The 27440-nt window shown below is 38.7% G+C and overlaps 1 protein-coding gene across 1 annotated transcript in view; it reads left to right on the plus strand.

Annotated features, from left to right (window-relative positions):
• lrpprc (leucine-rich pentatricopeptide repeat containing) overlaps window positions 1-26605 on the plus strand; it is a 153228-nt gene extending 126623 nt beyond the window's left edge. Inside the window, exons 29-38 of the mRNA XM_078557196.1 lie at window positions 2202-2346; window positions 5150-5276; window positions 9984-10072; window positions 11901-12105; window positions 13999-14138; window positions 15844-15959; window positions 22557-22631; window positions 23461-23545; window positions 23675-23817; window positions 26383-26605. Of these exons, the coding sequence (XP_078413322.1) occupies window positions 2202-2346; window positions 5150-5276; window positions 9984-10072; window positions 11901-12105; window positions 13999-14138; window positions 15844-15959; window positions 22557-22631; window positions 23461-23545; window positions 23675-23817; window positions 26383-26451 (1194 nt within the window). The 3' untranslated portion in view covers window positions 26452-26605. The remainder of the gene's footprint in view (window positions 1-2201; window positions 2347-5149; window positions 5277-9983; window positions 10073-11900; window positions 12106-13998; window positions 14139-15843; window positions 15960-22556; window positions 22632-23460; window positions 23546-23674; window positions 23818-26382) is intronic.
• Window positions 26606-27440: the final 835 nt, after the last annotated feature.

The raw sequence follows: 27440 nt of genomic DNA on the forward strand, positions 1-27440 counted from the left end.
CGGGGGCACAGCAAAATCAGCCATTGACAGAGTCATTTAAACAACTAAAGGACCTGCCCATCCAACCTTAAGGTTGGCGGGCAGGCCAGGAGCCCCGGTGGCAAATAGAAAAAACACAAAACCTCATCCACCGGCGGGATGAGGCTTCATGAAGGGTTCTAAAATGTTTAATAAAGTTTTACTGTAATTTATGAACATGTCCCATCTCATTGTCACATGAGGGGGACATGTTAGGGAATTTTTTTTTTCATATTTTTATTCTTTTTAAAAATGTTAGCGATCTCCCTGAGGCAGCACTTAGCCTCAGGGAGTTGTGCGCTCTTTCGTGCGCATGCCTTAATTGGCCCGCCCACGTAAAATGGCGGCGGGGCCTGCTTCTCTGGCGGGAATCGTCTCCCCGCCTGTCGGAGATTGGGTTGGGCCCGGCAGACAGAAAATTCTGCCCCATAGCTCTGAAGAAGAGTCATATGGACTCGAAACGTCAAGTCTGTTTCTCTCTCCACAGATGCTGAGTTTTTCCAGCATTTTCTGTTTTTACTTCAGATGGGGTCTGACAATGGCTGTGTACAACTGAAGCATCACTTCCTCACTTTGGAATTCTAATCCCTTAAGATAAATGCCAGCAAGCCAGTAACCTTTTTGATTACTATTTTTGCCTGTGCACTAGATTTTTTTATTTGTGACAATAGACACCTAAATGCCTTTCTTCCTCCATAGGCCCTAGTCTCCTACTGTTAAGAAAACATTCTGATTTGTCTTTCTCACATTCAAAGTGGATAACCTTCTTCCCAACCATTTTCTCCATCTACCATAGTTTTGTCCACTTACTTAGTCCTTTTTGTCCCTTTGTAATTTCTTCCTCCCATCCACACTATTTACCAAAAGTCAAGAAGCAGTGTGCCATCTATCAGTTTGGATATAAAATCCTATTCCTTCAACTTTGTCCCCATGGAGATGCCTGGTGAACACTACTTGTCATATCTCACCAACCAGAGAAGATATTCTTTATTCTTTCTATCTGTCTCCTACCTCCCAATCAATTACGGAGCCAATATAAAATTAATGTTACACTTGCAGCTTAAATGTCTTTGCACACCTATGTAGAAAGTACTGAAAGTTGACTGTTGGCGAACAAGGAGTTGCAACTGAGTAAAGCCTTCATTTAAATCAACGTTGTCTGCTTAAGCATAAGGTACTGAGGCGATTACATAACTGAAAATACTACAGAACTGTGCGGCTTCCCTCAATTCCTTCATCCAGGCACTTGGCTCTGAAACCCCCTCCCTAAACCTCTACACCTCTCGTAAACGTGAGGTCACTCAAAACTCTGCTGACCGTATCCTAACTCACACTAAGTCCCTTTCACCCATCACCCCTATGCTCACTGACCTACATTGCCTCCTGGTTAAGCAATTCTTCAATTTTGAAATTCTTATCCTTGTTTTCAAATCATGGCTTCACTGCTTCCTATTTCTGTAATTTACTCCAGCCCCACAATCCTCTGAGATACCCTTTTTCCTCTAATTTCGGTATCTTGAGCACCCCCAGTTTTAATCACTGCACCATTGGCTGACCATCGTTGTCTGTTGATGAGCAAGGACTTGCAACTGAATGAAACTTCCATTTAAAATTGCAATCTTATCTGCTTTAAGCATATGGTACTGAAACGGTTACATAAATTTCGGCTGCTACAGATCGGAAAGACTTACCCCACTTCCTTTACCCTGTGCCTTCAGTTGCCAAGGTCCTAAACTTTGGAATTCCCTCCATAAACCTCTCCATATCTCTAATGCTCTTTCCCTCTTTAAAGTGGCCTTTAAAACCTACCTCCTCGATCAAGCTTTATCGTTTCATGTGGCTCAGTGTCAGTTTTTGTCTGATTATGTACCTGTGTCATTTTAACATTTTACTATGTTAAAGGCGCTTTTTTTTTAATGCAGCTTTTATAATGAACGTTACCTTAGACTGCTCTCACTCAGACCTGCCAGTGTCTGAGCAGCATTGTTGGAGTCATCTGCACTACCTGTCAGTTAGCAGGATGTGCACTATTAAAGTCAAAACAAGGGAGTAAAATGTCTTTAATAAAACACACTGCCTAACCTATAGAAAAAAAAGGCCATACAGTCATTTGATTTCTTTTATATGTCTTCATTTTGCCCAAATCTGACATATTCTAATTTTGTTTAAAAATTGTTTCTCAGATATGGTATGAAGATGCTGCCAGATCCACTTCATCTGCTCCTCTCAGTCAAGCTACACAAACAAGAGCTGCCGATTTGCCTGTTGATTCTGCCAGTGACTATCAGCGCAGACTGCTAATACTTTCCAAGAGGAACAATATTCAAGGTACAATTTGTGGCAACTTTTTAAAAAAAAAGTAAATGTTTTATTGATTTCAAAATTAGAAATAAATTTCTATACCTAGTGGCAGAGCTCAGTTCAGGTGCCAACTATTAGTATTTTCTTTGCATATTCTCAACCTTCTTTATTTGGAATTTTACTAAATTTTAAAGTTGGCTAAATTGGAAAAGGCTGTCTTGTATGGTACTGAACTACATAGGCCAGGAGAATCATAGGCTAATCATATGCCTGTAGAGTTTAATAAAATGTTGAATGTTAGCTGTATTAATGATCCGATGGACTACCCGTTTTTTTTTTTAACCATGCCATCACACTTTTTTCCCTTTGGGGAATACTAGGGAGGTGGCGGAAAGATTCCCAGGCTGGTTATCAGCCCATTGAACCATGTCATGAACACTCCTCCTGTTGCCAACAAGTCCTGGCATGGGACTTAAACCTGGAGCTTCTGGCCTAGAGGTAGGGGCACTACCAAGGCACCACAAGACTTCCTACTACCCCAGTATCTGATTATGTTGGGAAGAGAAGATGATTGCAGTGGAGACAAAATGTAGCATGTCTTGATGCACACCCCTGTCAGCCTGATCATTTACTTCATTGTGCACACGCATACCGCACTTTAGAAAATGCTATTTTATTTTGTTGGTTCAAGCCCTCCTGACTTGAATGTGCTGTTATGACTTCCCTGGCAAGTTAATACCTTTTGTTTAATCCAGTCTGCCTTCTGTATTTAAGTTGGACCTAGTTAAGTAACTATTCACAAATTGCTTTTTGTTAAGATCTGGAACACAGTACCTGAAAGGGTGATGGAATCAAATTTCTTAGCAACATTCAAAAGGCAATCATACATGCATTTGAAGAAAACTAATTTACAGGGTTATGGAGAAAAACCTGAGGTTATGGGAATAAATTGGACTGCTCTTTCAAAGAGAAAACATAGACATGATGGGCCAAATGGCCACCTTCTGTGCTGTAAAATGTTCTGATTGCTTGCTACTAATTGTTACTGTGGAGAATAGAAATCAAATGGAGAAATCTACTGTGTCCGTGAGATTCTCATCAATGGAGAGATCTGGTATACTGCCAATTCCTGCAGCAATCTGGTGTGCCACTGGTTTGCTTGCAATTATAGAAATACAGGTCAGCTTCTCCTACTTGAATCTCTCTCTTCCCTACCTGGTGATTCCCTGGGAATCTGGGTTAATACATTTTTAATGATTGAAAATTTTTACAATGTGTTTTTCAGTTTCTCCTCTTCAGAGGACTGAAATGGTGATATTTTTGGGCAGCACAGTATGAAATGCGATGTGTCTCTGCACAAACTATATTGCCTCTCAGAGGCTGCTCCCTTCAACTCTGGTCTATTTACCGATTATCTAGTCTAGAGGTCCATATCCTCACCTCCAATCCTAATGCTTAAACTATGTATGTTTTTCCATGGGGTTTTTCTAACCATTAGTTTGTTTATTCTTATGGAACATCCTGCACCAAGTTACATTGTGTAAGCTGGTCCTCGCTTGTTTGACACTGCCATGAAATAGTTTCTGACAATTCTTTTCTGCCTTGGTTCAGTTTTTACTTTGCCTCCAAGTGCCAACTGTAGCCCAGTGGTGGCACCTCTCATCTGAAGGTTGTGTGGTTCAAGCCCTACACCAGGACTTGAGCATATAATCTAGGCTGATACTCCAGTGCAATATTAAAGGGGTACTACACTGTCAGAGGGTGCCATTGTTTGGAGGAGATATTAAATCAAGGACCCAGCTATCTTCTCGGGTGAGGATAAATCATTCCATGGGGCTATGCAAAGAAGAGGGGAAGAGTTTTTTCAGCTTCCTGGTCAACGGTTATTCCTCTCCAACATCACTAAAACAGATTATCTGATCGTCACCTCATTGCTATTTGTAAGACCTGGACTGTGTGCAGATTGAGTCCCATGTTCTCTAAAGTAAATTGTGTACTTCATTTGCTGTGAAGCATTTTGGGATATCTTGAGATCTTGAATGGCACTATATAAATGCAAATTCTTTGTTCTGACCTATCTCTCTACAAATTGGGTAACTGAAGTTCTAGATATGATAAAAGGTTTCATACCTCACTTTTCTCATTCTTGGCTCAATCAAACCTGTTATTCAGCTGTTTTATTAAAATTATGTCAAATCACACCCAAGTTCCTATGTTTTCAAATTTTGGACCAGAAAGGCTATTGGTGGGGTTACACTAAAATGGAACTGTGCCATTTGCAGCTAATTTCTGTGATTGAAAGTTAGCAAAGCTTTAAATGAAAATTTTGAATAGTGTCGACAGCATGCCAATCTCTACACCAGCTTTGGTGCGGAGAGTGGAAGGTCATATCTAAATGAAATTCAAAGTCATGGGAATAATTAAAGGAAATGTATGGTCCTATCTTTATCAATGTCCACATTTGTGTACTTTCAAGCAGGGATTAGTTGGAATGTTTCTTAAGATGCATTGGGCCAAAAGTGTCAGGAACAAAAAGGTAGTATTCAAATCCACACTGGTTGCTGTCTTATTTTATTTTTAAAAAATCATTTAGAATGCCGTTACATAATGTATTTTCCTGTCCTCCACTATAGTATTCCTAAAATGAATTCATAAAATTTAATCTTCAAAACTGAAGGAGATGAATGACTGAAGAAGCCCAAATGGTTTCCTTTAAACTGTTGGAAATTAGATTTTCTTTGACATTTGCTTTTAAGAACTTACAAATATTAGCAGAATGGTGTGTTCATTATAATTCTGTTTTGATAGAAACTCTTTTCATTCTTGTTAGAAGCCCAAAATGTGTTCCTGGAAGCTGAAAAGAAGGGTCTAGTATTCAGCGCAGCTGCTTATTCAAGCTTCATGAGCACTCTTCTGAGTCATGGGTTATTGGAGGAAGCCATGGATGTCAAAAGCAAGTAAGTTTTTTATGGAGTTGAGGGATAAGAAGGTGGAGTGAAAAAATGTTAGAGCACTAATCTCCAGCAGCCACCCTAACAGTAGTTCAGCGTTTTAATTGTAGGAAAAGATTTGTAGATAGTGAAATGTAAATCCTTTATTGTCTGCATTACACTGTCTCATGTACAAATTGTTGATTTAAGACTGGCAGATGGAAAAGGAGAAATCACGACTGAGCAATGGGTGCTTAGGCAGGGATTAAGGGGATTGGCTCTTGAGAGTAAGAAAATCCAGAGACTGATGCTGTATTATTTGAGCCCTGAAGGCTGAAAGTGACTGAGAGGGATAGTTTAACCCTGTACAGTGTGAAGGAATTTCTTAGGATTGATCGCAGTAATTCTCACATGACCCTGATTCTCTTCAGATCTTCAGAATTCTTGAGGTCAAGTAATGCACCTGCGGTGGAGGAGTGTTGTTCAGTTTAGTGCAGTGAGGTAATCGTTCAAGTTTAGCTCAAATGACCTTCTGATAAATTGTGTAATCCTTATCCATTGAAAGATTGTACAATGTGGATTATGCACTTTTTCTCTTGCGTTGATTTTTCTAGTTTTATAAAGATAATATCCTTTCATTAAAAGTTTTTAATTTCTCCAAGGGAGCCGTGCAGTGTTTGACTGATGGCGCATGTCATTTAACACAGGAAAACTTTGGCCCGGAAAGAGATTTTTTTATCAAAATCTCATGTCTGTAGAAATGCACAAGAGAAAAATGATCTGCATACAGATAATCGGGCAGAATAATAAATCGAAGATCTATGAGGGAGAAAAGAGAGTTGATATGTACATAATGTGGGTATGTGTGAGGAAATATATTACAAAAAAAAGGAAAGGGCGTGTATACTTACTTGAAAGCCACTAAGCGTGTGCATGAGAAGCTCCAGGGTTAAATACATTATTCCATGAAAATGCAGGCCATAGTAGATAAAATCGTAAAATGGCCAATAGAGTGTTTTTTGGGGGGTAAGGGCATTGAGTCAGAGAAAAGGGATAATGATTAATGTATTCAAAACCTGAGTTAGGCCACATTTAGAGTGCTGTGTTCAGTTTTTGGTACACTCCTGTAGAAAAGGCATTTACTGAGGTGATGCTAGGGGTGGGAAATGATTTAACAAGAGACTTAAAAGAGGCTTTTAAAATTACAAAACGTGTTTTAATGGTGACTTATGGAAAGACAGTTGCCTCTGGGTAATGCAATGATGATGAGCCATCAACTTACATTTTATCACTGGAAGTGAGGAGGGAGCCAAGGAGAATTTTTTTTACTGAGGATTGTTTGAGCATGGAATGCTTTTCCACCTGGAATGGCATAGCCAGAAGCCATTGAACCTTTTAAGGTGAAACTGGATGAGCGTTTGAAGGAGCGAAAAATATAAAGTTATGGGGAGAGTGCTAGGCAGTATGGTTTATTTTGGATTGTATTAGCATAGATGAATCAGACATGAAACTGGAGGTGATTTACCCAAAATTTCTAGCTGTAGCAGAAAGAACATTCTCTATTACAGTACTAAATAATTAAGCTGCTATCTGCTTGATTGACAGTTGGGCATGTTAGCCTGCAGCAGTATAGATATCCTTAGTATACTGTAATGACTAACTGAGAAATAAAGTAAAACCAAATGTAGAAAATGTGAGGGAGGATTGAGAAAAGTAAGATAAATTGTCTGTTTGGTTACTAAAGAGATGCTTGAATAAGTGGGATCTGAACATTCACATGCCTAGGTTGGAGTTGCTTTGTAATCCATAGACTCCATGGTCTCCAAAGTAATGGAGGCAAATTATGGAGGTTTATTGTTTGAGGCATCGCATAAAATTGGAAGGGCCAATCAGGCGAATGGAAGAGCTGATCAAAACTCCCAAGTCAATAACAAAAGCAGCAGATTTGAAGAAATGTGGACAGGCTGAGAAATGGAAGAGGGTCCAATGATCAAAACTAGCCTGCAAAGATCATTACAAACATTATAAGAAGAGTGGCAATACACAGGCTGCTAGCAACACTGCTCAAATAATGGATGAATGCAGCCACTAATTTCATTGTTATTTTAACCATGACTCACTTGTTTAAGTTATCTTGGCTTAGTGATAGCTAAGTTAGCTCTTGACTCTGAATCTGAAGATTGTGGACAAAAGTATGGTGGTAATGTAGTCCCATTTTACAATTGCCCAGATATGCCAAGGATCGCTGCTCTACTCGGACTTCTCCCATCTCAACACTGCCCTGCATTTCTTGCCAGCTCTTCTGAGCCCAGCTTTATCAGAAATTCAGAGCGCAGCATCCCTCCAAAAGTTCGGTCGCAGCGCTATAGAGGCAGGGGTGGGGGAGAGTGGGAATGGTTAATTTTTTAGGACATTGTATGGTAAGTTTAAAGGTCCATTTTGTGAATGGGTGAGGGGATGAATGAGTAGGTGGGTGAGATGACAGGCAGGTGGGATGGCTGGTTGTGATAATGGGAGTCAGCTGACAGTCGGGTGGGGTGGTAGCGGGTGGTCAGTGTAAGTGATTGGGGGCTCAGTTCTGTACCCAGGAGTTAAACTAGGTTTAATCTGTCTAACATTTCCTGGGTAACTATCCAGTTAAGTAAATTGAAACTGTCCAAAGTCTCCAATGTTTTCTCAGAGATCAGTATTTCCACAGTATCCTGATGCACATCTTGGGTCATACATCCGGTCAACGATCTGGAGACAGGGAGGTTTGGGCCAATGGTTTTTTCTGTGCACTGTATCTCACAGACTTTCTGGTACCTGCAGTACATTTAACAAGGGCTTAAACCTGCACTTGTGAGTAAGCTAGTGACTAATAGGGAGTGGATGGGGGTGAGGGGTGGTTGGTGATGCAGATGAAGGTAAGCAGATCGTTTACAGTCAAGGTGACCCTAAGGTGACATGCATGATTGTGAAGTTTTGGAGCCAGGTCAGTTGTCTGTGTACGTTACATTTTATTTTCCTGAATGCATTCAAGCGAAAACCTTTCTCAAGTATGAAAGCAAATTGCTCCAATTTTAAAAAAATATATAAATATCTCAAAGAATTTAACAAGGGACACAGCTCATGCATCTCCAGAGTCTGGAAGCATTAGACACTATTAAACTGTAGAGGACTCAAGTCCTTTTGATTTTGTTATAACTTTCCATTGCCAGTGCCCAACAAGGACATTCCTATAAATGTTCCTGGTATGATCCAGTTCATTCGGGAGCAAAGCTCAATTAATCCAAATGCTTCATCTAAACTCTGATTACTGCTTCAGTGATTTATCATTCATTATAAGAAATAAATTTTAATTGGAGAAGTTACTGTTTTGTGGTATCTTTTATAAATGTGCTTCTGATGCTGTTTGAAGATCAAGTAAGTGCAGTGTGATATGGAAAAGATGCGATTACTGCCTTGCATGATTTGAAGGTATACTATATTGGAATGTCATAACTGAAATTGTTCTCCCAGGTTACTTTTAAATGGTGCCTTAAGAGCTTATCTGAATTAGTGAATACGTAATTGTGAGCATAGTTGTCAACTATTTAATAATATGTACATTTTTGTAGCTGCTTTTCATGTTGTAATGTCTGCAAAACGCTTCTGATAAATTGCTTTTAAAATGCACTGATATGCGGAAAACGCAGAAACCATGTTAATGTTTCACAGACAAGCAGAAAAATAACTGGCCGGTTTATCTATTTTTGGTGACATTGGTTCAAGGGGGAATGTTGGCCAGGACAGGACAGTGGACGCCTTAGAATCTTCAGTGCGTATCTAATTGCATGAGTGGGCAGATTTGATCTTAGTTTAGTGTCTCAACTGAAAAATGACATGTTTGGTCTGTTGAATTAAATTTCATCCTAAACCCACAACTCCTGAGAAGAGAGTACTGCCAACTGAGCCAAGCTGACAGTGCTGTGTAACAGATGGACTGAGATTTGTTGAATTTCAAGTGTGAGTTGTAAAGCAATTGTACATTTTGATTGCACAGTAGGATAAAAGATTTTAAATGCTTTGCAGAGAGAGTGCATCATATTTTGAGGTCAAATTGCGAAATTTCCAGCCAGAGAATCAGTACAAAAACCCAATGATTTTTGCATGTCAGATGCCACTTAATGGCTGCATGTGGTGTTATGTAGATTGATTTTTTTTAAGTAGTACTGGTGGTTCTGTCACAAAGTGTATGCTTCGAGATGAACTACATATCTCCCAATGATGGTGTACCTTGGTTGTTTAGATGCACAAAAACAACTGTCGTTACTCACTGTCACTGCTGGATATTGTATGTGACTCTGACTTCACAGCAAGACATGATTCTCTACCAGCAACCCCCACGAAAATCACCTACAGGCTGAGACTCTGATCTGCGACTTTTTCAATGTCTAATATCTTTATGTTTAAGAGATAATGTTCTGGAAGCTAGACCACTCGCTTAAACATTACTCTCTCTCTCTCTCTCTCTCTGCTGCCTAGGGTACTACTTATGGCAGCTGTCAGAACCAAAAAAAAAGAAAGAAAGGGAGAGAAAAAACACTATTTCAGTATTTGACGTTCTAACATAAAAGCTGTCTACAGGTCGACATTTGTGGCAAAATTTTTAACATTGGAATGGTAGTTTTTATAATTTCACCTCGGTCTCAACCATTTATTATCATATCAGAAGCATGTCAGTAATTCCTTTCTAAATGTCTGCTTCTTTAGAGTTGAGACCCGCATCAAGGGCTTTACACTGAACGACGCTGCCAACAGCCTACTCATCATAACGCAAGTTAGGCGGGATAATCTGAAAGGTATGTCACACATTATGACCTTTACATCATGTTAATGCCTCTGCAGATTTTCATGTAACGCCTTTCGTAAGCTGTGATAAAGGAGTCCATTTAGCAAATTACCTGCTTATCAAGAGTCTTTTGTAGTAGCTGAGAGACATAAATTACTATATATGCATCTATAATACAACTGAAGCTGAATATGAATGTACTTGTCATTTGGCCACTTAGTCCAGTTTCCATTCCATTTAACAGAGGATGGTTTTGTCTTAGCTAAAATAGTGGGCTGCAGACTTATGGGGGTGGGTTTGAGGGGGCCAAGGGGGGTGAAAGTACAAGCTTTCAAGAATTTTAGAAATGGATGAATGAACAAATTCACCTTTAAATAGTTAGAAAAGAATAGAAAATCCTGCAGCAAAGCAATTTCAACTAATGAAATTTTGTTGAAAATAAGCTATTGGGTAAGAAATTTTCCCCAGGGGTAGGTAAGGAAGATTCAAGCATTTATTATTTTCATTGCGGTATTGGCTAATAAAGTTATTTTCACACAGTAAATTAAATGTACATACTGAGAAATGCTGCCGGAAAAGGCTGATGTTAACAATTATAATTATGTATTGTTAACAAAATGGAATGTACAAAAATGGGGAACTTTGCTTTTGTATGCAGTAGTTTACTTCCTTTAAACTTACTTTTAAGTTGTACTCTGCTTTAAGCAACTAAAAGATAAGATTTTATAGATAAGAATTCAAGTCACTATTAATTTGCCTCTGATATCTTAATATGTTTTTAATGTCACCTTTTTTCTGATTTTTTTTCTGAAAAATACATTAAGTCTTTATGCTTTAATTTTATAATTATAGCAGATGGTAAGTGTGAAGTTTAATTGCTCTTAAAGGCATTTAATCATAATTGAATTGCAGCAAGGTGTATGTTTGTAAAATGGCATGTCAGGTAGCATTTGAACAGATACAGCACACAGCCACATGTTTATATTGAAGGTGTTTTGTTTAAAGTGAGGACAATGAAATCATTTTAATAATACAGTGCATTTCAGGCAAAATATTTAAGAATGAGCCTTACCAAAGATTTTCTTCTGCTGAGGCGCTTTCCATTCTTGAATCCGTAAAATCCTTTACCCCCCACAAAATCAGAGCCTTTTGGGTTTTTTTTTTGTATCTCTACAAGAAATCAGGTTTTAAAAGTGAGATCGACATGTTTATTCTTGTTCTGGTCTGTTTGTTTTGAAAAATAACTAGTACTCGGGGAAAATATCTCAAGTAATTTAGTTGCATATAATTTTTTTAAAATCCTGTGGCAATTAATGTTTTTCCCAGAAGAAAACTAGAAAATGTTTCTCCTCAAACTGCTCCTTGTGACAATGTACCACTGATGAACACAATGACCACGATGACCAAAATGGCAGTAAAAATCACTAAATTTGAATCTATAAACATTTTAAAGTCATCCATTTCTGACATCAATTCTCTACCACCAACAGAACGCAGACTTTCTCTTGAATGAAATGTGTCTCCAAAGGACTAGGCAAAAATAGAAAAATTATAAAAATCTACTTGTAAACTGATTAGCTAAAGGAACCATTTTCATAACAAATGGTAATTAAAATCACAAGATAAATTATTTTCAGTATCAATTAATTATGTTGCAGTTCGTCATTACAAACACAACAGAAGCATTTTCTGTGAAACTATTGACCTGTATTTGCAGCTATTGGAGAGGGAAATGCAATTGCAGTGGTTGGTGAAATTCTTTTGGAAGAAATAATGATTGACACCTCATTAATTTCATGAATCCTTTTCACTGTTTTTGTTTAAATATTTCCTTTTAGATGCTGTTTCTACTCTGAAAGAGATGTTGCAAGTTAATCAAGTGCCCAGCCAGCTCGCTGTTTCACGGCTTGTCCAAGCTCTGGCCTCCAAAGGTGATGTGGAGAAAATTCAATCTGTGGAACAATTGATGGAAAACCTGGCATGGCCTGTCAATTTGTCCAGGATGCTATTTATCAATAACTTAGTCCTGGCTCACATAAAGAAGTAAGTAAACCTTTTCTTCGGATGTTGTAGCAAGCTGAAGTACTATGAATCCAAGTAAGATTTCAGTTCTAATCATTTTAGAAGCTTAAAGAAACTTAAGTTTCAAGCTGTACCTAAGATATGATTCCTTGGTTGCAAGATTATCCTATTCATTTAAAGTATTTGCAACTTTCTTTGAAAAGGAAAATGTTTATATTTCTCATGAAAATTTTGTAAACACTTCTCGAAAGCTACAATTGCAATTGCCGCAATTGTTTATTTACTCACTTCAATTGACGTTGCTTAATTTTTAAAAAAGATAAACATACCTGTATGCATACATGCTTATTAATTTTTTGAAGTGCATATTTATTTGGATTTTTTTGCACCAACCAACTCCCAGTGTTTTATTTTGTAATTCTCTTTCCTGCTACCTTTCTTGCCTGCTCCCCACATATACTGGCCTCCTGAAAAGTGAAAATTATCATCCTCTGTTTATTCAGAACAGTATTGGTGGTCAGTAGGAACACTCTAGTTCAATAAAAATTTGCTTATAATCGAGAACATGAGGGATTAAAAATGTGGTGGAATAGGGAATGGGAATAATCATTTAAGTTAATTAATGATTGTGAACTTCTATTTTCATTTATGAAATCAAGTATTTATGAAAATGACTTGATGTAAGCTAACAACAGATTAAAAGGAATTTTAGCCAAGATTTTAATTTAAAAGATCATGAGCAGTACCAAATAATTTGTAATTTCCTGTTTTATCATCATTCCCATTGCGGTTTCAACTTTACCTTGTTTGAAAATGAATGCAATTTGTATCTCAGGAGTGGGCTGGCTTAATAGCTAATCTTCGTCAGTGTTATGAGTTGAATATAAATTGTATCTCATGCCTCCTGTCCACACACTTCATACTACATATTGGCTTAATACTTAAAATAACAATTTGGAGCAGATTTATACATTTTTGAACACAAACTGTGTAAATGTAGAGATTGCAGACATTGTTATTGTAAATGGTTTACATATTTCTACATTTGTTCTCTGATACAAAGACCTTTCTCTGAATGGAAAGAAATTCATTGTCATGACCTTCTGTGGTATAATGCTACACTGGGCTTTTTTAAAATATGGCATGGTATGAGGATTTTGATTTTCTTGATGGAAGGTATTTGAATATGCAAGGAGCTTATTCAGCATTCTCTGATTCTGGATTGCAAGCAAAGAAAGGTTTCTATACCACTGCCTGAGTCTCTCTGCCCAATCCAGATATCTAGCCCTTTTCTTTATTTTTCTCTTTATGTCAAGCACTTGAGTATTGCAACTTCCAGTCTTGCTTTCACTAAGATAAAGCCGCTTATGTACAGCTGACTCCCTGTGTTTCCTTTCTTGAAAAATGTTAACTCTTACATGTGGCTTGCAAAATAAGTGATTTTTTGCAGATGGACATGTGTATCTTTGTTAATAAATGTTTAATTGAATGATCAAGATTGTTATGTCTTTTCAGCTTGAATTATTTAGAAATGATGCTTTCAATATTTGCATGTTTAAGAATTCAGTGCACCTTGTAAACTGAGTGAGTGTACAGATAACCACACAACAGTCCGTGTCATTTAATGTAAGTTTCTCTCCCCTTTAAAGTGCATCATGGTGACTTAGACTTTTCAAGGTCATAGTTTGTTACAGCACTGCATCTGATTATTGCTGATTGTGCCTATTCGGCTATGAATGATTTTACTGCTTCACTGCAGTAACAGCTGTACAAAAAAACTTCCAATAATTTTCTCTTTGTATAATATTTATGAAAGAAATATTCACGCTTTGTACCTCTTTGTTATATCCAGCAGGTGCTTTTAAGATTGTAACTTAAGAGGCGATACAACTTTTTTGTTCTGTTTTTCTTCAGTAATAATATTGACAGAGCAGTGGAATATGTTGAGCCCTTCTACATTCCAGGAGAAAATAGTTCTCAGCAGCAAGCAACTAGTATGTCCTATGTCTTCCGAAAGGTATTAGAGGAAAATTATAAAGAAGCGATAGACAAATGTAAGTTCATCTGACTATGCATGCTGCTTGCTATGTGTCAACTGCGGTATATTCTTGTGCTTAAAATGTGGAAATGTAAGAGAGAACAGCTGATAAGACAGGGGACTTACCAAGCCTTACGTGTAAAATCTTTGATGTTTTGGGGCTTCCTATTCACGTTTCTACTCATAAGCTCTATAACTATCAGTTAGCTTCATTTACCTAGGATCCTATCTTCACAGTCCGGCAGTGGCAGTTGCAATCATCTGCCTCTTTTGCTGCTCTATCACGGGCAAATAAGGCAAAATGTTCATGGTACTGCAGTCAATTGTGCATTCGCTAAGAACTGACAACTCTCATGCCAACAGTTTTGGGTGAGTTTCACAGGTAGCAGTGAATTGATTTGCACCACCGTAATCATATAGCTAGGAGGCAAGCATTTTTATCAATTACCAGAATTAGTTTTTGTCTCAGCTGCAGTAACTTATTGGTCTTTCATAGCATCTGCCATATTAATTTTTCTGGCTTGAAGTCTGTCTCTATAAACTTAATGCCTTTCCATGATCGATGACCCCACAAATTTACTTTCAAGGAAAGTGAAATGTAAAAATCATGGCTAATACAGATCAAAATTGGATAGTCAGATACAAAGTTTTGGAAAATTAACACAAATAGCTATCTCCAAGAAATAACTAGTCCAAATAATCATTGTGAAAGTAGTTAGTCAATTGTATCTTTCTTTGTCCTTTCTCAGTCAAATTTCTCCCTCCCACCCAGAGGCATTGACTCTTTGCTGGGGTATAGCTCCACAGGTACTGATCACTCTCTGATGCCTTGCCTTTCTGGGTATAGTTCCACGGCTACTGTCAATCACCAGTGTTTTACTGGGGGTATCATTCACCCTACAAAGTTCTGCTCCAGTGCCTTACCAGAGTTCATCATTTTTATTGGTGACCCTTTACAGTGACTGTTGGCAAGATTTTTATTTAACAGGGGTACCAAAGCCAATCCCTACCCTGTTTTGATGTCCACATGCACACGTGCTTCCAGCATGGTTACTGGTTTGTAGTGTGAAGTTGTATCTCTGGCCAAACATTTGTCTATAAGATCAGTCATGATCTTATTGAATGTTGAAAATGGCTTGAGGGGCCGAGTGGCACCTAATTCGTATGTTCTCTCTACCTGAAGAGCACTGAGACTAATTGCTTTATCCTGGCTGTCATCCATATGTAGCATAGACCAGAAATTAAATTTGCATCTTCCTTATCTGGGCTTATTGTTTTAACAAACTATGGCAATAAGGAAGAACTGTGATTTTTCCCATAATGATCTAGGAAGAAACAAATATACAATTTAAAATACAAGCCTTAATTTTCCTCCTGTTTTCCTTTTCCCTACTCTGACCCTAATTTTATTTGTTACCTAAGTTAACCTCCTTAGATACGAGGGCTGATTCAGCTAGCAGCTGCTTTAACAGGGTGCTTAACAGCAGGTTTACATGAACAAAACAGCATTTAGTTTTATTTTCCCCAACTTTTCCTTCCTTCCTCCCATGCATTAACTTTTGGGTGGTTGAAACATGAATGTCAAATTCTATGACAATTTTTTGAAAAGTAACAATGACAGTCAAATGCTAATAGAGCAAAATGCAAGTTTCTTGTGCTACATTTAAAAGAAATGATTAAAAACTGTCTAGCCTAGCATTTTTTTACCTTATATATTGCAGTGAGTGCCATGGCTGAAAGGTTAGCTCTACATTTTGAAGTGTATAAGCCTGTGATGGATCTCTTCCTACAATATATGGATCTAGACAAAACAGAAGATGCCAAATTCCTTTTGCAGGTATGTACCAATAATTTTGCATTGCCTCATTTTTTTTTATATACAAAAATGATTAATGGTCACTTTGTCATCCACTTTCTTTTATTTTGAAATGAATATTTAAACGTGCTAATAGCATTAACTTAGAATTACTGTGCACAACCTTGTGAAGAACATCAGGAGAGATCTTTATTAACTTGAGGCTTTCGTTTCAACAGTGTGTTCAACACTACTCCCTCAGTGTTTGAGCACAATTCCCTATTAGCTTCCTCAATTATGTCCTCAACACTTGGTGCTGAATGAAGCAAATTGAATTGCCAGAAAAACAAGAAATAAATGGAAAAAAAAATCTGTTACATAATTATTTTCAATTGTTTGATACTTTTGTGTGGGGTTGGGTAACTTTATTTGAGCCTGCCTTTATCAAAACAAATGCTGAATGCAGCTGTCATCATTGAGGTGCAATACATTTGAGTGAATGCTCAGAATTGGGCAGGTGGGCAATTGTGTATTTTGCTCTGACATGCAGCATGACCGTTTTAAAATATTAGGGGAAAACAAAAAACTTCCTGTGCTTGTTGAAGAAGGTAGATTTCTGTATTCTGTAATTAGCAACCAGTATGGTAAAAATTACTCCTATAATTAAACTGGCGATCTTGTTTCTGAATGTGATCTCCAGTACAAATGTTTAGATTTCTTCACTTATTGATTCTTACAATTATTTCATAATTTCAGTGCACCTTACTTCCCTACTTGAAATAAAGTGCTACTGCACAATGTTATCAATTTCTTTACAGTAAAGTGGCGTAAAATTGACGGCACTCAATTAAAATTCTAAGCATCATCTTCTTGGAAATGAAACCTATGTAAACAGCCATGCGTTCTTTTCTGACAAAACTAACTATTCTCCAATGTTAGCTATCAGTAAAGTAAAACTGACTCCTGTAATTAAGCTGGAAATCCCCAGGTTCTCCAAGTGAACCCTGCTACCATGATTTCAATTTTTTTTACATTTATTCATGGAATTTTGGCATAGTAACTTTTCTCTTATTGATGCTTAAACTTCCCCATATTTTCAGTATATTCTTCCTCTGTGCTTAAAAAATGAAATTGCTGCTGCAAGGTATAAAGATTTATTGCTGCATCATACAGTTTTTTTTATCAGTCATGTTTCTGTCTGTAATTTTCCAACAACACTCAAATGCATAAATTCATAAGTTGCTGTTACTAGATGTTCTGAATTTGCAGTAAATGACAGGGTGGTAATCTTCAGGGAATGAGACAACAGCATTCAGGCTTTTTGATGGTTTAAGATGTAAAACAGAGCAAATGTTGAGCAGTCTGTAGGGAATAAAAGCTGCCATTGACAGTGTACACACATGCACTGACAAAGAGTCTATTCCCAGCAGGTGGCAGCCAAACAATCAGTGATCTTGCAGATTGCTGGGTTCATGGGCACTCACGCTGTCAGCCTGTGCACATTTTTCTCTTCTGACAGTAAACAACACAGCTTTTGGTTGTAATGCAATATGATTAATAAATGCAAAGAGTTAAAGCAAACCAAGCCAAACACTGAGCTAGAACAGCCCACAATTAATATCTATTGTCAAACATTGTTGCGCATTTAGACAATAAGAGTATTTCTTATCTCTTCTGTAAATACATAACACAAACACAGCAGCATTGATGCATTCAGCGCGAACAGTATAACTGCATAAATCTTAAGCAACATCTTTTTTTTGGAGGTTGGGAATTCTATCATACATAGAACATATGAATCTATACCAGGAAAATAAACCATTCAGGCTTAACAAGCCTATCCTTTTTTTGAGGGATCAACCCACCAACCTACCAAAGAGAATGATGCTAGTTAGAATTTACTTTTACATGACAGCAGAAGAGAATTTGTGTTTTTTTTTAATTGCCCGTGATCAAAATGATTGTATGTAAAAGATGTGCATTTTCTTCCTCTGAGCAATTTTTCCCAATTTAAATAATCTCAGTGCAACACTTTTTGAGAGCCTTAAAAAAAAGGTTATTCATTATCACATTCTTGCCATGGATGTTTAAAATGCATCATCTCCTTCACTCGACTTACACTCACACACACACAAATTATAGACAGATGAAGATAAAATAAAACAATTAGAATTTATGCTTTCAGTCTTTCGTAGCAGGCCTATAGTTTCTTAGATGCATTGATGCATTAATTGAAGCGAAGGTCTTTTAAAGCAGAGATTTCTCAGCAAGCTGTGATGCTGCTTGTTGGTCACATTTCCCAGGAGACTGGTTCTCAGGTTAACTCGAAGTTGGAACCGGTTGTGAGGGGGGGGGGGAGGGAGAGGGAGTCCTTCTCCCACTTTGAAGGTATTGCTGTTTATTTCCTCTGCTGCCTAGATGACTTGCAGCCGGTTCAATGGCTTCCTGACGGAAGCCTGCTTGAAAACAGCTTCTTGCTGTTATTTTAAAAGCAGGCAACAAAATGGCTTCTTTACCATGTGGCTTGTACAAATTCAAAGTCCTTTTTCCAAAAAAGGGTGCTGTGTTAATTACACATCCTGTGTTGTCATTTGATACCTTAAAATTCATTGTCTGTTTTAGATGAGGGACCATTGTAATACAATGGGTGCTCAGTGGGATCCATTCACATTCGTCTAACACACATAACGAGTTTCAATGTTTCTTCTGTTCATATGGTTCTGTTAATGATGGTTCATCCCCAAGTAAAGGGATGTGTGAGTTCCCCGGATGGCTGTGAATGTTCATATTTAATTAGGTATTTGCTTGAGACTCATGAATGCCTGGAGCTCAAAATGACAAAGATCACATGATTTGCAAAGGCCCATTTTAATAGCCTATTTGTGTTCAAAATTTTAAAGTATTGACTGAAAGTTCATAATATACTAAAACATGACGGAAAAAAATTAAAAGCTCTTTTGGGGTTTTATTTTGGTGAAATTTAAAGGATTTCAACAAATTTAAACAGCCATGCTCAGCTGTGCAGAATGCTACCTGATCTATTTTCTCCATTCACAGTTTTGAATAATAGTGTGGCTCTCAAGTTGAGAAAGCATTTTGTGTGCAATTCCCCAGCTATCTGAGATGGAAATCTGAGGTACAAGTGGGTTCGATAAGCGTCTGAAAGAGAGAGGACCTGTTGAGATATTTGGTCGCAACTGAAGCATCAGCCTCCCTGTTTCCGATTGATTGATATGTGCACTTCCATTATTTTCTCTCTATTCCATTAACTGCCTTGATAATGACAGCAGCATAATTTGGAGTTGTTGGGTTGAGAGAGATACTGCTGGGTATTCTCAAAGTAGGAAGAAGGGAGGAAATTGCATGAAGAATGTAATGAGGTGAATCTGGAAACCAGGTGTGGGCCCAAGGGTTAAGGATTGTTGCCTGAGATATATTTCTTGAAGTCACCACAGTGTTGTGTTGCTTGTGAAGTGCAGACAGCCATTCTAATAAACAACTTCACTTTTTTGGGATTGCCATGCTCAGACCTAAGTTCTTTTCTTTCACCCTGATAGAGCACGGTTGTAGACATTTGTACCTGTTCAGTTCTCTCTTGCATAAAACCAGCATTAATTTTTTAATGAAGGGACAAAACCCCAACGAAAATCTTGGTCAAACACCATTCTTAGAGTACTGTAATGGACTAAGGTACCTGATTTCAATCACACCCCTCAACAGTTGTCAGGTTGAAAGTTACAAAAGTAAAAAACAATAAGACCGGCGTTTCTCTTTTAATTCATCCCTTTAAATAGCACTGAGGGGGTTGGGGATAGCACGGCTTCTTAATAACATACTCTGTGTCTGTTTTTTGGACATCTAGAAAAGAATAGGCCAGTGACAGTGGCAGGCCAAAGTGGGGGCTCAGAAACATGTTAAGCAATTATTTTAACAAAGGACAACAGGTGACGGGACATTGGTCTGCGAGTGGTTGTTGTGTCAAATTACAAGTAACGTTGCTTACAACTGTGTCGATGCCAAACTTCAAATGGCATGTACGAAGATTGGGTAAATGGCATTGATGTGCAGAACTTGATAGATGGTAATGAGAGTGGACAGTGATGGTAAATACATTTTCTAAATTCATTCTTAGGATGCGGGTGTCATTGGCAAAGCCAGTGTTTATTGCCCATTCTTAATTGCCCTTGAGAAGGTGGTGATGAGACACCTTCTTGAACTGCTGCAGCCCATATGATGTAGGTGCACCTACAGTGCTGTTGGGGAGGGAGTTCCAGGATTTTGACAGTGGCAGTGAAGGAACACTGATTATAGTTCTAAGTCAGGATGGTGAGTGACTTGGAGGGGAACCTGCAGGTAGTTGTGTTCCCAGGTTTCTGCTGTCCTTGTGTTTTGAGGTGATATAGTTTAGGGGTTTAGAAGGTGATGTACAAGAAGCCTTGGCAAGTTGCCAAAAAATTTTTTAAAATTGGAGAATAGTAGTGAAAGATAAACAGTCAGAAGTTTAAAATAATGCATTTTTGGCACAAAACTTACCTTTGAAAAGAACTGCTTAAACTGCATTTCACAGAATTTGTAATGAATCCAAAGTGAGCTAGATACTTTTGAAGCGATGCCACCTTCCATTTGTTAATATGGTGCTGGTTTTATTTTTGGCTCATAGCTTTTGTGCAAGATCAAGGCCATGCACTGGATCAGATCTGGCAAAAAAAAATTCACTTAATTGTACTTGGCAAAGCACCATCGCCAAGTTTCCACATTGGGTTTCTACACTGTCCTTTCACCTTGGATTCAAATCAGCCAGACTTAAAGGGTGAAAATCTCCTGTCTGTTCGTTAGAGATCCTCTGTATGGTCAGCTTAGACAGTCTGAATTGGGCATAGACACACTGCATAACACTTCACAAGTTGACATTAGAACTGCAGGCCACGGAGACAGCTAGGCGTAGAATGCAATACATAGAAAATAGGAGCAGGAGTTGGCCATTCGGCACTTTGAGCCTGCTCCGCCATTCATTATGATCATGGCTGATCATCCAACTCAATAGCCTGTTCCTGCTTTCCCCCCATATCCTTTCGCCGCAAGAGCTATATCCAACTCCTTCTTGAAAACATACAATGTTTTGGCCTCAACTACTTTCTGTGGTAGCGAATTCCACAGGCTCACCACTCTCTGGGTGAAGAAATTTCTCCTCATCTCAGTCCTAAATCGTCTACCCCGTATCCTCAGATTGTGACCCCTGGTCCTGGACTCCCCCACCATCGGGAACATCCTTCCTGCGTCTACCCAGTCCATTCCTGTTAGAATTTTATAGGTTTCTATGAGATCCCCCCTCGTTGTTCTGAACCCCAGCGAATATAGTCCTAACCGACTCAATCTCTCCTCATATGTCAGTCCCGCCAACCCAGGAATCAGTCTGGTAAACCTTCGCTGCACTCCCTCTATAGCAAAAAGATCCTTCCTCAGATAAGGAGACCAAAACTGCACACAATATTCCAAGTGTGGTCTCACCAAGGCCCTGTATAATTGCTGCAAGACATCCCTGTTCCTGTACTCGAATCCTCTCACTATGAAGGCCAACATACCATTTGCCTTCTTTACCGCCTGTTGCACCTGCATGCTTACCTTCAACGACTGGTGTACGAGGACACCCAGATCTCGTTGCACATTCCCCTCTCTCAATTTATAGCCATTCAGATAATAATCTGCCTTCCTGTTTTCGCTACCAAAGAGGATAACCTCACATTTATTCACATTATACTGCATCTGCCATGCATTTGCCCACTCACTCAGCTTGTCCAAATCACACTGAAGCATCTCTGCATCCTCCTCATAGCTCACCCTCCCACCCAGCTTTGTGAAATCTGCAAATTTGGAGATATTACATTTAGTTCATTCATCTAAATCATTAATATATATTGTGAATAGCTGGGGTCCCAGCATCGATCCCTGCGGTACCCCACTAGTCACTGCCTGCCATTCGGAAAAAGACCAGTTTATTCCTACTCTTTGTTTCCTGTCTGCCAACCAGTTTTCTATCCATCTCAATACACTACCCCCAATGCCATGCGCATTAATTTTACACGCTAATCTCTTATGTGGGACTTTGTCGAAAGCCTTCTGAAAGTCCAAATAAACCACATCCACTGGCTCCCCCTCATAACTCTACTAGTCACATTCTCGAAAAATTCCAGTAGATTTGCCAAGCATGATTTCCCTTTCGTTAATCCATGCTGACTCTGTCCGATTCTGCCACTGTTTTCCAAGTGCTCAGCTGTTGGATTCAATCGGAATATTGTTGTTGTTGTGTTGGATAGAATAGAGGATCACTACTCTGTATTTGGTCTTGTAAATAACTTCAAAGTGACAAATGTATTCCATTATTCATAACTAACATTTTCACCTTAAGTCACAGAATATGTAACAAGTGCAAAGTACATTTTTCAATACGCACCCACTTAAAGAAGATAACTTTAGGATTAAGTTGTTCGAATGCTAAGTATTTAGTCAATATATATATCCCATGTTTGTTAAGTAACATTAAAGTAGTGAAAAGTTAAGCTTTTCCTCGAGAGCTACCCTCTCTTACAACAGATTATTCATTGAAATGTTACCCATGTCTTTGGGTTTGATGTTTTTCAGAGGTGCCCTGCAATTGCAGAACAGAAAAGAAACTTGGTTTCGTTCATTACTAGGACTGCACAAAAACCTGGGCAGGTATGCATACTAAAGAGCCTTCAAGATGCTTACAGTATCCTGTTTTAATGTTCGCTATTTTCAAAATGTTTTCACACTGTTTTCTAATCAAGGGACTGGAGAGGGGCTTATCTGTTAAGGTGCCATCAGTAACATGTGACACAAAAGTGTCTGTTGAAGGTTATGAACACATGGATAGATCATTTCTCGTTTTTTTTAAACCTCTAGATGAACTACCCTCTGCTAGCCCTTCACCTATCTAATACACAATAAACAACCCCATTGCAAGTGGAAAGAGGTGTGGGGGTAAATCCCATCCTACCTTCCCACAACATCTCTTCAAAATAAATTGAAGTATGATCTCTGAAGAATAGTCTCAATTGATCTTCTAATTCTAGCAATTTACTACAGTGGAATCGGCTGTCCGATAATAACTACCTAGACAAGGATGACTTAAGAAATTTTGGTGCATAAAAAACTGTTGGTTATAACGAGCTTCTTTCTTTTTGCATAGATTAACACAACCTTCTCATTATGACCTTCAAATTATTTCTCTCACCAGTAGAGTCATCTAATGTACCTGTTTGTGCTATCTGCTCTAATGGCTTTCCTTGGTATTATTTGTTACACAGTTCTTTACACTTTGACTAAAAAAGCATTTATTTGACTTCCAAGGATATGCAATGCTTATAGATCCTTTGTTCAGAATTGCTGAAGATACACTGATAATATACATGTAGAAGAATGAGACTAGCTGCATTAGCTGCTGGAGTTGTTAATCACCTAGCAGTACTGCCATGCTTTATCCAACATATTGGCACCAGGTTAAACTTTGTCTTTTTCCCCTCAGGCTCACAAGATCATTGGGCTGCTTGACCTGATGAAAGATTTTCCAGAAAAAGAAATTGCATATTCATATCTAATGAAATGTTATGGTAAACTATTTAATGTCATGCTTATTTTGTTAAATAAGATTACATTTACTTTGAGCAATAAAAATTACATGTATTTAGCCACAATATTAAAGCCGTTAAAAATGTCTCTCTTTTTGCCTCTTTCTCTAGCATTAGACAATGATGTGATGTCTGCAAAGACTTTGTACGAAAAGGTTAAAGAAGAAAAGATGATACCAGATGAGCTGTTTCTGAAGCGTCTTGCTGTGCTTTTGAAAAGTTCAGGGGAATCTCTCCCTTTCACGGAGCCCCCTGTGAGTATTCCCAACACAATTGTCCATGGTTTCGCCCTCCAATCCCTTACTGAGGTAAACCCAGGGCATTACTGCGAAATTCTCTACAAAGCACCATAGCCGGAAACTGGTGACACATTTGATTTTGGATATCAGTGAAGATAAGGTTTCAGTTTTGAATGGGTGCCCCTCAGTACAGGATTCAATGCTGTGCTGCAAACAGCATACTGATTTTTTTTCTGTTTTCAGCATTTCAACAAGTGGCTGCAATTAAATGAATACCATCTGGCAGCAGATCAGTGAGCAAAATCAGTACGTCACAAAGTGGTAGGATGTAGGCTCTTGTTTGTGATTTCCCCACACAATGAATTCCCCATTTTACTGGTTATCACAGGACTGTACTCACTGGGAACTGTATGAATCAAAATCAGAAGGTCATCTGGAAATTTTGTCCAGAGAATGGTGGATTACGAGAAATAAAGAGCAGAATCTTATGGAGGCAAGGAGGGTCTCGCCTGCTGTTTGGAGAGCCAACGAGAGAGCCACATTGCCTCTTTTGGGGAAGGCCTGCTGAGCCATGAGTCAACCAAGCAGTTGAGAAGTCATTGGCAGGCCTTTCCTTGGGTTCAGGGCCCCAGGGAGGGAGGTCTTGGCTACTGAGAGCACCCAGCCTATCGGAGGCTGGCAGCTATTTTCTCAGCAACGTCACTGGGGAGGCGGTGGCTGCTGCTGGAATGACAGACAGTGGAGACCCAGGATCACAGAGCAACTCAGGTCAGAGGTAAGTAATGGCAGGAAGGGTTTGGGTTAGGGGTCACTGGGTAGGGAGTAGCAGTGGGAGGGGGTTCGACAGCAAGGGCAGGTGGAGTGTGGTTCTCAGCAGACCCCCCCCCCCCCCCCCCGCCTTCCTGATGTTGGGTCCCTCGATCAGGTACTGAATGCCTTTGAGAGGGACCCCCAACCTTCCTTAAGAGACGTACTAGTGGCCTCCTTGATGCTATGCTGAAACAATGCCAAGTGGGCATTGCACTTTCATTCCATTGCTTATAAAGATGTGAAATAGCTGTAGTTTTCGCTAGATTTCCCCAACTTAAATGAACAGGCTTTTTTTTCATTTGTTCATGGAATGTGGACAAAGCCAGCATTTATTGCCCATCCCTAATTGCCCTTGAAAAGGTGAAGATGAGGCACCTTCTTGAGCTGCTGCAGTCCATGTGGTGTAGGTACACTCAGTGCTGTTAAGCGGGGAGCTCCAGGATTTAAATCAGCAACAGTGAGGCAATGATAACCTATTTCCACAGGAGGGTGGTTTTGTAAGCTCCTAAATTTCTACTGAACTGACCAATGGAAAGTCCACAACAGTGGCCTGGGCTTGACTTTTCTCATCGCAGTAGTCCTGCTGAGATTAGCAACTTGGTGGCATCAGAGATCAATGCTAACTTCTCCACACTGTCCCTCCCTCTCCAATACACTCCCATTCCCACAATCTACTTGTTCAGAAAACAAACAACCTGGAAGGTTAATGATATCACAGAAAAGGAATTAGAGAAAACTGGAAAAATTGGAAGCGATATCATTGTTAATTTACTCTAAGGATGTGGTGAATCAAGTTGGTTGCAAAGTGAAATTCTGCTCTTTAGACCAAGCTTAACAATGCTTAGCTGGTTGTGTATTCCGCTCATCGCCCATCTTGCTTATGTTTTAATTTTTTTAATGGCTCATCAAGATAAGGCACACTGTATGGATAAATAGAGTTGAGGTGCTAATCAATCTAAATGAGTGGCTTGGCAGGCTCGAGGTGCTGAATGTCCTACTCTTGTTCCTAATGTTTCTATGTTCTAATGAATGAAACACTTAATATTTTGGTCAGCCACTGTCAGCACAGTGTGCTCTGAGGCCTGGCCTACACTGCTTTAACACCGTACCTCAGCCCCAAATTCCAAAGACACTAGTGTGGCATGGCATCTCACAAATCGCTTGAGAGATTTCCCTAATTTGCACTAAAATTCGCAGTTCGGAGCCGTGGTATTTTCCCAGCAGGGACTCAATGGCAATGGCACTTGTCATACCTATTTTGTGCAGGATTCTTGCAGACAGGAGAGATGTTCAACCCATTAGTCTGGATTGGAGTTGAATTCGAAGTTTCAGACAAAGTTCAAAATGATAAAACTCTTCAATTTCTAATCCTAAAAGTGAGCATTCAAAGCAAGCTTTTTTGACATATTTTGCATCTTTTCAGTCATTTTGTTTCTATTTAAAAGGGAGGATGCTGCACAATATTCATTCAGTTTGTGCTGATTTTTAATAAGGCTAAATACCATCACTGCTGAAAAGGTCAATGCATTTAAATGTTAAGGCTCCAACACTTCGGAATGTGACATGCCAGTGTTTAGTCATACTTTGCCTTTCAAAACATAATTACATTGTTATTCAGGGGATTGTATCTGTTGAGCTGAAAGTTATTTCATCAGTACATGTATATTATTTTTAAATGCAATGCTTTAAATAACAGTACAAAGCCTACACATAATAGAAGGATACAACACTGTTCAGATAAATCATTAAGCATTTTTCTTCTCTAAACAGGAAACTTTTAAATTTTATGCAGAGAAGCTGAAGCGAGAAAAGGCAGCAGAATCTTCTGATGAAAACTAAGATAAAGATTGGAGCTATCGGATATTTTTATATTTTTGATGAGCCAATTCTTGATGAATGTGTGTATTTCTGAAAGATGGTGACTTTAACTTTATGTTTGACTGTACAGGAGTATTTAATGTGACAAATAAAGATTCAGAGGAGACAAATCCTTTCTCTTGTACTCTTTGTTCTTTCTAAATCAAAGATTATGTTCTCTGCCATTTTACTCATTAGGTAGTATTTTTGCTCCATCAGTTTATAAAAACTTTGAAAATACTGTCATTCGTGTGTTGGCTATAGCTCAGTGGCGGCACTCAAGGCAAGAAATCTAAGTTGTGTGCAGTACTGAGGGAGTTCAAAGAAACATGGGAGTTCTCATGGTGTCTTGACCAATATTTAATGATAATCAACGCTATCAAACCAGATTATCTGGTCATTAATTTTATTGCTGGTTGTAAGACCTTGTGGGTAAATTACATCCTGTGTTTGCCTATAACAATGACTAGATTTCAAAAGCACTTTTTTGGTGGTGAATGGTTTGGATTATTCTAAGTCATGAAAGGTCCTGTGTAAATGCATGTTCTTATTCCAATTGTGGAAAATGTAACACTTGAAACAATAGTATCAAACCAAACAAATAGGTTATCCTAATTGTTCTGTTACAATGCAATCACGTATTTAAACATTACCCGTAATTGATAGAGGTATGGAATGATGGAAAATGAATCTTGCATATCAGCATTCATTCAGGGCAGGTAGTTGATTCTGATGAACAGTTGTGTCTCGACAGTGTTGATGACATGGGACTTAATGGATGTGTTGCTATTATGTCGTGAACTAACGCAGCTTGGGAACTGGCACATGTCCCTTTATGTGGCACTCGACCCACATTAGATGGTTTGCTGGTCAAATTAAAAGAAGGGGAAAATGAGGCTTAGATGTGCTATTCCCCCTCCTGACCGCAGAATTGGGACCTTGGATGCTCCACAGAATTTTGTTCAAATGAT

Source organism: Cetorhinus maximus, chromosome 14 (genome assembly GCF_964194155.1).
Source record: "Cetorhinus maximus chromosome 14, sCetMax3.hap1.1, whole genome shotgun sequence".
NCBI classification, from domain to species: Eukaryota; Metazoa; Chordata; class Chondrichthyes; order Lamniformes; family Cetorhinidae; genus Cetorhinus; species Cetorhinus maximus.